At 37.7% G+C, this 14,276-nt stretch overlaps 1 protein-coding gene across 1 annotated transcript; it reads right to left on the reverse strand.

The window, feature by feature from the left end:
* Positions 1 to 263: 263 nt before the first annotated feature.
* Positions 264 to 13,944, reverse strand: LOC141445580 (uncharacterized). Its single transcript, XM_074111417.1, has 4 exons — positions 13,804 to 13,944; positions 3,447 to 3,653; positions 1,460 to 1,602; positions 264 to 1,034 (listed from the first exon to the last, which is right to left on the reverse strand). The coding sequence occupies exons 1-4, from the start codon at positions 13,888 to 13,890 to the stop codon at positions 932 to 934; spliced, it is 540 nt and encodes a 179-aa protein (XP_073967518.1). The 5' UTR covers positions 13,891 to 13,944; the 3' UTR covers positions 264 to 931.
* Between the last annotated feature and the right edge of the window lie 332 nt (positions 13,945 to 14,276).

Consider the following 14,276-nt stretch of genomic DNA (forward strand, 5'->3'; position numbering starts at 1 on the left):
CCGAATGTACTCGTTCCTTATCTTGTCCCGCAGGGAGGAAGACCACCAGCTAGATGGGCGATTGATATCCGTAAGATAGCAGGACCAGCCTGGACCAGATTCGCCGCATCTAGGCCAACATGGAAATCCATGTAAGAGGCATATCTCCGAAGTGGACAAATATATGCTGAGAAGAAGAAGAAGAGAAGATACCTATATTATATTAGTATGAGTGACTATTATCACGATGACAGGCAATCTCGTTCTCAATTAAAAAACAAAGACAAATTAATAAAAGCATTTTATTTTTGCAAATAGAAACAGGTACCATCTCTTACTGATAAATTTAACATCACATTAAGTTTTCAGTTGAAAAACAATGTACTGTCTTTTTTTCTATGATAAATGTTGGGTAATTGGTAAGGTTCTGATTTTTATGTTGGTTTACGAGTATAACTATTTAAAAAAAATACTAAATGTTTTTTTGAGAATATGGCTCTATTCATTAGAAAACTTTGCAGCTTTGTTGGTAGAGTCAAGTGTAGGTATTTTACCGTTATTCGGAAAAAAAGTCCAAATAATTAACGATCAAGAGAACACTTAAATCAACCAAAAAAAAAAGTAAGGCAAGATATACTAATTAAATCTAGTCTTAAATTACATGCAATCACAAAGCCGATGACGATGATAATGATGATAGTGAAAGGATATTCGTGCTATTATAAATAAGCCATGAACCTAATTTGAATAGTTCGAATTTTATGAGAATTTTGCACAATAACAATGAAGTACAGATCTATTGAATAATAAACTTCAGTAAGCTAGGTGAGAAAGCAAGATAAATACAAACTCTTCCAACAAAATACTATGGCAGAACATTATGCACTAAGTACATCTGTACGACATGTTATGATAGATAATTTTGACAGAATAAGTGGATGATTTTTTTAATCTAAAGACTCTTATAGTAAATGCCGTGTGGCGCGTGGTGCTCTAATTCTTCTTCAGGTTTAGGTTTCGGTACATAGGGATTCTTTCTTGGATCAGCATTTAGTCTGAAATTAATCGAAAGATCATTAGGAATCACGTAGACTTTCACAGCTTCAGATATATGGCATCTATGTTTTTTTTTTAACAAGAAGCTCAGAACAGGAAAATAATGAACAGTATTTTAATTTTCTTCTAAAACGTTTTGAAGTCTGTATACATTCATAATTCCGTTATCTCATTCATTCCAAAAGCACGTGAAGACTTATTATCAAACACAAATTTTAGTTGGTGACTTATCATAAAAGAACAGTAAACGCTCCTTCTCCTTGTGTGCTTTCTCTCTATTATCTTACCTGACAGATATCTTTGATTCTGTATCTGATTATTTTGTTCGATTAAACAGGAACGATGAAATAAATCTAATTTTGATGTAACGTTGTTAAAGTTGAACAAAATGTTGCACTGTACAGGAGTATTGACCAGAACTTACTTGTAATGGGCTATCGCCTGGCCACAGTCAACGTTGTACCACCAGTCGCAAGCAAACTTCTCCTGGTCGAAGAGAGTCCCGTTGGTGCAGAGGAATGAAGCACCCTGGTGACCTTCACGCCCGTCGTGGCACACGTGGTAAGCCTGTGGGTAATAAATCTACCCTTAAACTATTAACTAAAGCAGCTAGATCTGTAAGACTTTTTGTATCGAAATTATTCTGGCAACAATTTAAGGTTCGGCAGTGATGTTCATTCTTGGATTAGACGGAAGAAAGGAAATCATTCTGGCAACCACCTGAGGTAAGTAATAATGTTTAAAGTTCACGGAAGCGGTTAAAAGTGAGCAGACGTTGACTGACTGCTGCGTTTATTGACTTCGATAGAATTTGATAGAAGCCATACGTTTGATTTAAGATGTATATTTACAGATTCTTGCCGTTTAGGACCATAGTAAGTTTATTTGAGCTAGGTGACACATTGTGGAATAGACATTCATTTTCGAAGCCACGATTAACGCTTGCAGGCATTTTCTAAATTACAAAATTAGATCTGTTTTATGATTCAGACAAATAGCATAAACAACGTCCAATTTTATTTTACCTGATCCATTATAGACACGTTTGTTTATTCGAGGCACAAAATAAAATGACATGGTCGTAGTCAGTCGTTTTACCGCGAACTTTTCAATTGAAGTCGGATTAAATCTACCAGAGCAACTGTTTTGTTCCGATTTATTTTACCCTGAACACTACTCGTAATAACAATCTTTGAGGAGTCCCACAGAAGAGCACTATATTTCAACGTTGTACGTTTATGGAAAATAAACTTATAAAACTTCCCAGCTGTTCTAGAGCCTGAAGCGAAATAAAAAGAACGTCATTTCAGCCCACCAGTTCTTGGTGAATTAACAAACAGAAACGCAATTACAAGATGTAACTTATTTAAGGGCAATAAGTCCCTGGTTAACCCTTGAAATGTCCCCTGTTGTTTTAACCCGTTACGGTGCCTGCAGGCGTTGGGGCCCTCGCTTGGTGAACCTTTTGTGTCTGCACTGTGTCCGGATGGATAATTAATCTACGCCCGAGGCCCGTTGCACGGACTGCTGCAATATATGATGTTCGGGAACAGGACGATAGTTTGGCGAGTCGTCAAAAATCGGGAAATAACTAGGGGTATAATTTAAGGTGAGTAAAGTGTTTTTTTTTTAATCTTTTTTTACCTGAAAATTTTATCGGTACACTGTATTTTATTGTGTATTTTTTTTAATGTACGATGACCAGTTGGTCCCAAAGGAAGACCAGCGCCGTTCGCAAGACCGGCAGATTGCTGATTTGGAACCATTTCGTGACATACATAACTATATATTTTTTTATCTTTTTTTTTATCCATTATTTGTCACGAATAAATGTTTTTTTTTCTTTCTTTTAAAAATAATAATTGATTTATTTTTATTGAAGTTGGTTTTTTATGAAATTGACAGTACAGTATGAATGAGCTGTAAACAGCTACTTTACTCACCGTGACCTTACATAATCTTTAAGATCGCAGGTGAGCATTGATATGACCCTCCGCAAAGTAACGCTTGATTCAATAAACCATGAAATAATATCAGGTTAAGACCGTGAAGTAGTTCAATCGCCGTAGCTTCTGGTAAAATCGAAGATGTTCACGAACTAAAACCATGCCCAAAAGACGGTCACAAGCACGCGTAACAGAATATCCGATATATTGTATACTTATATTTATACATTTTGGTAGCAAAATGATCTGGCGATTGAAATGAATTGCAACTTTTGATGACCAATGATGCTACACCCTTTTAGGCTGCCACCTGAACGCCAGCGGGTAGTGGAACGGCAAGTGTGTTCTCTATTCATTGCGCCGCCGAGACGCTCACCACACAGTGGTTACCTAGCAGCACACTTAATGGACAGAGAAAACGCTCCCCGCTCACCCGCCCTTCTCACTCCAACGTCAACCGCATACCTGGCATCCAGTTTCAACATTGGCGTACATCCCAGGGTGCACTGGCACATGGGCACAGGAGAACCCCGTCTCAGGCACCGCGTGGTATATGGGGTAGTCGACCCCAGGCACGCCAGGCACGTTGCGAAGGTCTTGGGGCTTTTCGTGCTCCCTCAGCGGTTTCCGGACCACAACTTGCTCGTAACGGTCGTCGTAGGGTTGGTATCTCTGGAAAGGAAAAGTTCTTGGTTTAGGAAGTTTTGGCTAGGGGAACAGTTGGTTTATATATCTAGAAATGTTGTCGGATATCGAGTCTCTGATGACTCGTATTACAGACACAGAGAACCAAAGTGATCATCATAGTTCATAATATCAGCAAGATATGTGTCAATGAGTAGGTCACATTACTTGCAGAGCTGAAAATTTTCTTAATTAAAGGAAACCTTTAACACAATAGCTACTGATGGTCAGTTTATTGACATATCAAATACTAGGTATATCCTAAGACGACGCTCTTGTCGAAAAGATTATTACTTACTTAAGGAATACGGTATTTGACAACTCCTGAATTTGCCATGTCTTATATATAATGTTCAGCGAAGAGAAAACTAAGATCGATTGAAAATTGGATTTATAATGTTTTTTTGAATAATCTATATACCTGTCTCTTTCTTAAACGCTTTTGCTATGCAGCAAGTAGGTGTGACGTCACTGCAAGTATGTGTCTTTCTCTGACTTATCTTGAATTTCAAACCTTTAAACCTTTGTTATTTGTAAAGGTAGCTAAAAAAATATTTTTATTCGATAACAGACATTGTGAAGTTTTAATTTACTTACACTATTATATAAAAAATAGTCAAAAATAGTAGTAGTAGTACTGTCAGTCAGTCAATCAATCAGTAACATTACTCTTTTATATAATTTATAATGTATACATATATAAGTACAACAAATAACTGGCACACAATAATCAGTTTAGTGGCAGTTTGAGGTCAAATTAACCTGTACAATATTTTATCTGATCTTTATAAACTTTACGTAACTCTTTTAACTTGACATCAAATTAATCACCTGTTGACATTGACTTACTTATGTAACGGTTACGTATGGACTGGATACAATAAACTTTCTAGTACAGACCTAGTTCTCAGGTATAACGTGGTGGTACAACAGCTTTTTGCAATAGGATATTTAACGCCAATAATTAAAGTCCCTCAATGTGCTGTGTAAGTAGTTTATTTTGACGACCAGATGGCCAAGTGGTTAGAGAACCTGACTACGAAACTTGAGGTCTCGGCTTCGATCCCCGGCCGGGGCAGATATTTGTATGTATTCATATTATTATACGAATGTTTGTTCTGGGGTCTTGGATGTTTAAATGTATTTAAGTATGTCTTTATTTATATAAGTATGTTTATCCGTTGCTTAGTAGGTATCTATAGTACAAGTTTTGCTTAGTTTGGGACTAGGTCAATTGGTGTCAAGTGTCCTATGATATTTATTTATTGTTTATTATATCCTAGTGGTTAGACCTGTGGCTTCTCAAGCAGAGGGTCATGGGTTCAAACCCGGACACAACCTCGTGAGTTTTTCGTATTTTGTAAACGGAATTATATTCAAAATTTACCACGAGCTTTACGGTGAAGGAAAACAATATGGTGTGTATAAAGTTTCTTATCCGCACTAACCACACGTAGGAACTAGTCGAAGTCCACTGATTTTCAAAGGAGGCCTGTGCCCTGCAGTGGAAGGATGACGATAGACGCCGATGACGGTAGATCTATGGGATCTTATAAGATGACATGTTTACAAAATTCTGTAAAAAAACCGCTTTCGTTTTTAACCAACTTCAAAAAAAGGAGGAGGTTATCAATTCGGTTGTAACTTACCTACTACCTAAATTAGGAATAATAAGGTCACTACCAAAAAAGTTTATTGAACGCTAAGCAAATGTGCAAATTTGTACTGCATCACGCAACCGCAGTGTCACTGACATTCACACGACTTCTGCTGTCGGGGTGAATGGCATAATTGTCGCGTAGAAAGTGATGCAAGTGTTATGTTGACATGGTAACTATTAACGTGTTCAACAAAACGTAAACGTTCAATTGAAATCGTAATGAACAGGTTTGGATCTGAGGGCGTATTGGGTAACGTTTCTGAGGCTCGCGATCGCAATGAAATGACAGATTTTGCATACAAAAACTGTCATTTGATTGCGATTGCCAGCGTCAGAAACGTTAGACAATACGGCCTCTGGAGCAGACAAGAAACTAAAGAATCGTAACGTGGCTTACATTAACTGCTTTTCTCATCCACTCAAAGGTTGAGTAGATATCCCTTAAAGGGATAAGTCCGCCTTTGTAAATACATTCTCAACATTTGTCAATTGTGTCTGTTTATTCATTTTTTACGATAAAGGGTTTACGCCATTTTCTTTTATTGGTTAGTTTTATTTGAACTAATATTACAACTATCCATACTAACATCGTGCGGATATCCTGTGTAAACCTGGGTCCGCATGGGAACTACTGCCCAAGCGCTCTCACTGCGAATGAAGGCCTGTGTTCAGCAGTTCATATAAGCTGAGATGATGACCTTAAAGTATTTGAAGCGCAAAAATACGACGTGTCTCTATTCTCTGGAGAATGACCCAAATCCCGAATAGAGTGCCTTCTCAGGAATGTTCTAGTCTTGTAAATTATTTTTGATTAGAATACTATAAAAAACCGGCCAAGAGCGTGTCGTACATGCCCAGAATAGGGTTCCGTAGCCATTACGAAAAAATCAAATAATATTTTTCTAAGGATTTCGTATTGTGTACTGAATCTTCCAAGTTTAGGTATATTTTATTCTTAAACTACTAATAATTCTCAAGCAATATTAGCCACTATAATTTTCCTTGTAAATTTGATATATTTACTACCATTCTGATTTTTTAGTAACAGTTTAGATTTTAGAGGGGGGGGACTCTCGATTTCAATTAAAATTTTCACTTTAAAGTTGAATATTTCGCAAACAGATAAAAAAAAATAAAAAAAAAATAAATAGAAATTGAATAGAAAAATTGTTTGAGCAACCCCCCCAATAGTTTTGAAAGACCTATCCAACGATACCCCACAATATAGGGTTAGTCGTGAAAAAAAAATCACCCCCACTTTACGTCTATGAGAGGTACACTAAAAAATTTTTTTTACTTTTTTTATTATACTACTTTGTCAGCGTGACTGATATGTATATTCATGTCAAATTACAGCTTTCTAGTATTAACGGTCTCTGAGCTTACCCGCGGAGAGACAGACGGACAGACATGGCGAAACTATAAGGGTTCCTAGTTGACTACGGAACCCTAAAAACATATATTATTTTATTTTATTATGTAACATACAGCCAAACCAAAGGATTAAATCGTAAATCAGTAATTTCTCCGTTAATATTTTGGCGTTAGGTATGAGGCTTGTATATAGGTTAGAAATAAAGTCCGGTCGCAGGGCACGAAGAATTTCGTACAATGACCTTTCACTATGTGTCTCTGTGGCTCGCGCGTAAATATTTGCCGTCGCGCTCGCACACATGAATTTGTACGAATTCAAATAGTAAAGGTCATTGCGCGAAAATTTTCGTGCTCCGCGACCGTACTTTACCCTAATCGACACGTTCTGTCCATCTTTTTCCAGAGGATAGAGACACGTTTAAATATCGTAAGCTAATAAATTCGCTGAGTACTCCGTTAAAGTCACAGTAAATATTAGATTTTATCACAAACCTAACCAATTTTCGCTACAATCTAGCAACTAGTCCTACGTATATCCTTTCCAGACAATTGCAAAACAGTCCTTTCAAAAAGCCCTACTAGCTCGCTTGTCACGGCCGCCCGGCGTTGCGCAAGCCGGAATAGCAGGGCCTGAGGCGTTTTGGTACACTGAACTAAAACCAATTACTTCGCGGCCGCACGTGCGAAGCGGTTGAATCTATGCGACAACAAGGGGTTTAACAATTATTCCGGAATATTCGGCCTATGGTTAGATAGTGGCGTAGAGTGAATATTTTCGTTACGTAAAACTGAAAAAGAAGCGCGAGTTAAGTTAGTCTTTTGGTACCTCGGAGTTATTGTACACTCGAACCAACTGAATCGTGACCCGTTGTGGAACCTTTTCGTAGAAAGTCATAGTTACATCGCATTGCTTGATAGGGGAATTTATTATGACACTTACTGTGACAACGTTCTGAAATGGTTCGAACCATGAATCTGTACATAATTTTATGCAAAAAATATTTGCAACTCGATGGGAATAGAGTTATTATGATACCACGTCGCGGTTAGGTACGTTTTTGTACAGTCGAACCAATTGAATCATGATCCACGGGGGAACCTTTGTGCTACAAATTACACGTTGACATCTCATACTTTTGTCAAGGAAATCATAATGAAATTGATTATTAAAAGGTTCCACCCTAGGTCATGCATGATTCAATTTGTTCGACTGTACTTACAGTCGATCGCATAAATATTAAAAGTTAGTTCTGAAAAAAAGTAAAAGTGCACTTTTCTCGAGCCGTAAACGAATAAAACTAAATAGGAACACTAAAGTGCCAGCTAACTCTATCGACAGATTAAAAGTCACAATGCAAAGCAAGTAGGTAACTGCATCCTCATAAATTAATATTCAAAGTTTAATATAAAAGTTTGCGTTGAGAACAGAAAAACTTCATGGTAAGTAAGTATTTTATTACTTGCCGGGAAACTTTTAATTTTCTGAGTTATTACTTCAGACTTAAGGCTCTTGATTAAAATAATGAATTTCTGCTGTTTACTTACAATATTTCTTTATTCGAAACTTTGTACCGAGACCAGGTTGAAGAGGCTTGGATCTGAAGATATGATGTGATATAAGTTTCCTAAGAGTATTAAGAAAATCCAATAAGGATTTTTCTTTGTACAAGATTTTTAAGAGGAACTTTTATGTTGGGAAAAGTTAAGCGTGATTCAATTTAAATGTATCATGAGTCAAGGTTTACGTTTTAAAAGAAGACTCAGTATCTGTTCATCATTTATTATCGGTATAGCCCTCCCACTGCCTTCTGAGAGGGTTTGGGCCGTACTATAGTTTCCAAGCGAGCCCAGTGGGGATTGGGACCTTCACATACACCAATCAATCTTTTCGCAGGTGTATGCAGGTTGCCTCACGATGTTTTCCATCCCGTAAAGCTCGTGGTAAACTTTAATTTCGCACATGAATTCCAAAAAAACTTCTATAATAGGTACATTAATTTGTTAATACTAATGGATATGGACTCGCAGAGGTTAAGAGGTCTCCGGTTGCTTGAAAAAAAAAATTGCGTCGGGCAGGATTTGAACCCGCACCTCCGTATATAACTAATAAAAACAATAAAATGATGATTGATTTTTGGAGTCTTTTTGTAATTTTTCTCGATGAGAACGGAACATAGATGTCGCTAGTGCTGCTGCTTAAGTAGCAGATAAAAAGCAACCTGAGATATGTATGCATGGTGGGTGAGATGGGTATGTCCAGCGGTGGTGTAGGGGTTATAGCACGCAGCACGGATTGCTGAGGACCTTGGTTCGATTCCCAGCGCTGGTCTCTTTTTCTGGTATTTCTGTGCATCCATGTCTCTTTAGTTTGTATTTTCGATACAATAAAATTATTTTGCTTATATGGTGACTACAGAAAATAAATACTTAATACATCATAAAGAAGAATTCCATCCAGGGCGTCAGTAGTATCTCAGTATTCAGGTAATGTCCTATTTGTCGGCATCCGACAATAAATATTAATAAATCCCGATCCCTCCGAGATCCTTCCAAAAAACATTCGCATTGCCCCCGTTAATGAAAACAGCATCTAAGATCAAACAAACGGCCGAATCACTCACTCATAACTCAATAAAAGAGTCCGCCTCACAAAAAAACTCCTCAGCTAGGTGAGAATTTGTAAAATTACTCCTGAATACCAATTTCGTAGCGACGCCAAGTTTCAAACAATTTCCACTTTGAACAGCTTGATCAAAGAAATGGAACTAAAAAACAGGCCTTCTGCTACGAAAATGAGAGTAAATTTAACCAACAGTAATTCGCCTTTGAGGGCTCTGGGGTCCAGGGGAAGGAAAATTGCAAAAGTTAGTGCTCCCTTATGAGACGCCGAGTTATTGCTACTAGATATTTTAAGGTCGCGAACAGTGGCACATAGGGAGACTCATTAATGTACGCGCTGTTTTAGTTTTCCGTTTAAGAGGGCCAAAAAGTTCTCGAATGGTCTGTTTGACATTTCGACTGTGACAACGTACAGTAACGAAACTACAAAATGGTTTACTAATGTTCGGCGTACAACGTCCCTCTCAAAGAGAGTACTTTGACACTGGCAAAATTGTCCTATTAATTAGGACAGAAAAGCCATATTTTAAAAGAGAAGAATGTTCGGCGAATAACGTTTGGCAACCTGTTTCATTTCGCAAATTTTCGTTTCCCAACTGTTTAATATTTGTGAAACTGTAAATATTTCAGGATTTTTATAAAACTAACCTAACCTAAAGGGTTATACACGATGGCCCTGAAATAAATCCTGAAATGTTTACAGTTTTAGAGTTTGCGAAATGAAACAAGTTGCCAAGCGTATGATGCGAAAAGGCAGTACTCGCTACAAAATACGTTATTTATAGGAGACCAATTTAAAGTTTTACACATTTAATTTGCTTATGAGTGGCACAATAAAAAAAAAATTACAGATTCGATACTGTACGTTGCGGCGGTCGATTTGACGTTTGCTTGCGATTGGCTCATTTCATTTTTTAACCAATCACGAGCAAACGTCAAACAGATCTCACGATACTAACGCCATCTAGCGATATTTCGACTCTGTAAAAACCCTCATTAGCAATTGGAAGTCTATGGAGGAGGCCTATGTCCAAAAGTGGACTTCGTACGGTTGATATGATGAAGATAATGATAATGATGTGTTAGTTTTGCCAACTAAGTTCTATTTGCTTGATTAAGTTGGATTAAGGGAAAGGCCAAAGCCATTACACATCCAAAAAATACGCCTTTTGGTAAATATTATGTATATCTAGTTGTCTATATAAAAGTAGCTCAATACGCCCCCAGCCTGAACGCTGTAACTTCAGTTTAAACGCCAATTATATCAAAACTTTACTGTTTGCGAATTATGAATTGCTTTCTGAAAAGTTTGTAAAATTATTAGGCTACTTTCCCTTTCACACAATAGTGAGTGCATTTAAAAGTTTGTTTTCGAATTTGAACCGAATAATTACATAAAAGTTTTGTCTTTTCGATTATCCTTTAAAAACTATCAGCAAATTGGCGTCATCATCATCGTCATCATCCCAGCCTATATACGGCCCTCTGCTGGGCACAGGCCTCCTCTCGGAATGAAAGGGCTTGGGCCGTAGTTCCCACGCGGGCCCAGTGCGGATTGAGAAATTCACACACACCATTGAATTGCTTCGCAGGTTTGTGTAGGTTTCCTCACGATGTTTTCCTTCGCCGTCAAGCTCGTGGTAAATTTCAAATGTAAATTGGCATACTTTACTTTAATCCATAATTTGTTTGTTTGTTTTGTTTAAAAACGCAGTTGAAGTCATTTTCACAGTATCGTACCATTGTTTTAGAAGAACGGAACATTTCTTACCATTGACTATGTAAAAAGCGACTAAGAGACCTGTCGTTCCGTCCCTCCGATGCTTATACTATTTAATACGAGAGTGAAAGGGGCGATACAATACTAACTTCGATTTTCGAATTCCGAAGTAGGCTCTCTCGCGTAAGAGTGAGGAGCAGCGTTCTCTCTTGCGAACTATGAACGCCTGACTCCAGCAATGCAGTTTGGTAGACAAGGGGACACACGCTGTTTTTCCAAGCATTTTGTTGTGAAATTTCGCTAATACTCAACCGATGATACAGTGACAGTAAAGTTGTCATTCATCGGTTAAGTGGAGCTAGTCAGTGTGACAACTGACAAGAGAAGAAGTCAGGCACGTTTTCTATGAAATCGAAAGGGGCGGTACCAAGACCCAGTAACAAGTTGATTCCCACCAATCATCTAAATTGTAACCCCCCGTTCACATCTCCCACTCGCCTTTTCTTCAATCGTCCAGACACACTACATTTATATCGAAAATACAAAACTGAGACATGGATGCACAGAAAAAACAGAAAAAGATACCAGCACTGGGAATCGAACCCAGGTCCTCAGCAATCCGTGCACTGCTGGAGGGGACAGCAATCTAGACACGAATTTTTCCTATTCATAAATATCTCAGGTTGGTTGGGGTTATAGCACGCAGCACGGATTGCTGCGGACCTGGGTTCGATTCCCAGTGCTGGTCTCTTTTTCTGGTTTTTCTGTGCACCCATGTCTCAGTTTGTATTTTCGATATGGTTTCACGGGATACCCGTAAAAGTAACAAATTTGGAGTTGAAATAAAAAATACAAAACTGCTCCAAAAAGCCAATTACACTACATTTATGTCTATTTGCTCCTATTTGTCTATAAAAATTCGTGAGTTACGCCTATGGACCTAATAACATATTCGAAGATCACTTGACTAAATTGTTTTGCCACAAACCCCTTGCCTATTAATTCATTTGCATCCGAATATTATTGCCAGTATTATATACCACGTCTTAGTAAATCCAAGTTAAACTGTGTGTCTTCGGCGCGAAGTCTATGTTTGAATGCACTTATCGTGTAACATAAGACTTTACTGAACTAGCAATGCGATATTTGCCCTACATATAGCTGGCTGAGATTGTAGAAGCGAAGTAGATGTGACAATTTGATAGTTTTCTGGGTTTATTCTGTTTAGTCCGTTATTAAGATTATCAGAAGATAATGTTGACTTATTTTTTTTGTTTTGTCAAAAAAGAAAAAATATACTAAGATAAGCGTACTTTTCGGGAATGGGAGCCAGTTTACGCCGACGCTTTTTAGCACGGCGTGACGTCACATGGAACTTTAACTGGCTTTATAAGTAAAACATAAAATCTTTTAAGCACCGGCCTCCTCTCACAATGAGGTATATAGATGGATAGATATAATCTTTATTCTTCAAAACAACGCATATGACACAAGACATGGCTTAGTAACTAAACCTTGAGCCGTTGTTCCTACGCGCCCAGCGCGGATCGGGAACTTCGCACACCACCATACCTTAAATAAGATCACTACGTTAACCATCTGTCTGTCTGTCAAAAACAATTTTCCCAGGATCGCGTATGTCAAAGCACACAAACACACACAGCCACACAAGCACACAGCGTCACAAAGCTCCTCTAATATTTATCTTGTTGCATCTTAGTTCTAGGGTTGCAGCAAACAGGCAAGGTAGACTAACATACATGTTATTGGTGCAGTCCGTAGGCCCAATATTTGTCTTACCGTCTCTGGATTCAATTGGAATAGGTTTGTTTTCGAGAAAACATTGCCTGAGTAATTCGTATGCCAATTTACCATACGAATCTTGGTGAAATGCTTTGACGTGAGTTCATATTCTATTTGTACAACCAAGGGTCTCTCAATGTAAACTGTTATTTTCATATGTTTTATGTATGTACGTACCATGAATTAGTTATACAGTTTTAGTAATTAGCAACCGATTGAGCTGAAAGGTGAGTCATAATAATTGGCGTGGAAATTTTAGTTTTAAATTACCTGACTACGAAGCTTGAGGTCCCGGTTCGATTTCCGTGTCGGGGCAGATATTTGTATAAAAAATACAATATTTGTTCTCGGTCTTGGGTGTTTAATATGTATTTAAGTATGTATCTATCTATTAATTATATTTATTCCGTTGCTTAGTGCCCATAACACAAGCTTTGCTAAGCTTACTTTGGGACTAGGTTAATTGGTGTGAATGGTCCCGTGATATTTATTTATTTTTATAATAATTGGCGTGCCAATTTTAGTTTTAAATTCTAAATGTACCTATTATTTAATTTATAAATTTTTTTTTGCAATTTTCTAAAATCTTAATATAAAAAGTTAACACCACCAAAACCAAAGCTTACAACAAGAAGAGATACTTTTTACGCTCACAATTACTTTAGAATCCCTCGCTACGCTCAGGATTCTATTGCAGAATCCTTCGCTACATTCTGGATTCAATGTACGCCCTCGCCGTAAATACATAATTTTGCAAAAATAAATAAAAATTAGCTAAGTACCTATGCGTTTCTTCCAAAGTCCCCCGTGCATTCCAGCGTTTAGGATTTAAATGCAAATGTCCATCTAAGTACAAGTACAGGCAGGCTCTAACTGGACCAGTGACTATCTTTCACCTCATCTGCATTTGCTTTAGATATAGACTTTAGTCCCTGGCAAGTCGTAATTAAAAAAAAACTTACCTGTAAATACGCGGCGTCTGAAACCAGACCACAGAGTAGAGCCCCCGTCAGCGCCCGCAGAACCGCCTTGCCCATTTCTCCGCACATTATGCCTATCGTATCACTGTATAGCTCCGCTGCCGCAAAGAGACTGGCTGGCTGCGCGTGAACTGAACTGCCACTTAATTTTCGCAAGTGGTAGGAGGTGTACTTTTTTAATGAACCAACTAGTCACATAATGCTTTTAACTAAATGTATTATGTGTATCAATTGAACTGGGGTTACGCTTTTTGTAAAGCAAAATTAGGACATGCATTCATAATTTTTACAGGCTTTGATTTTGCTTTTAATTTGCATATGTTACGTAAGGTGCTTTTAGTAATCTAATCTACTCGAAATATGGTACAGTATGTAGTTTAGATGACAGTTCAAGTACAGTCAGCAAAAAGAAGAGCAAGAAGAAAAGCATTTATCAAAAAAATATGTTTATAAAA

Source organism: Choristoneura fumiferana, chromosome 2 (assembly GCF_025370935.1).
Source record: "Choristoneura fumiferana chromosome 2, NRCan_CFum_1, whole genome shotgun sequence".
NCBI lineage: Eukaryota > Metazoa > Arthropoda > Insecta > Lepidoptera > Tortricidae > Choristoneura > Choristoneura fumiferana.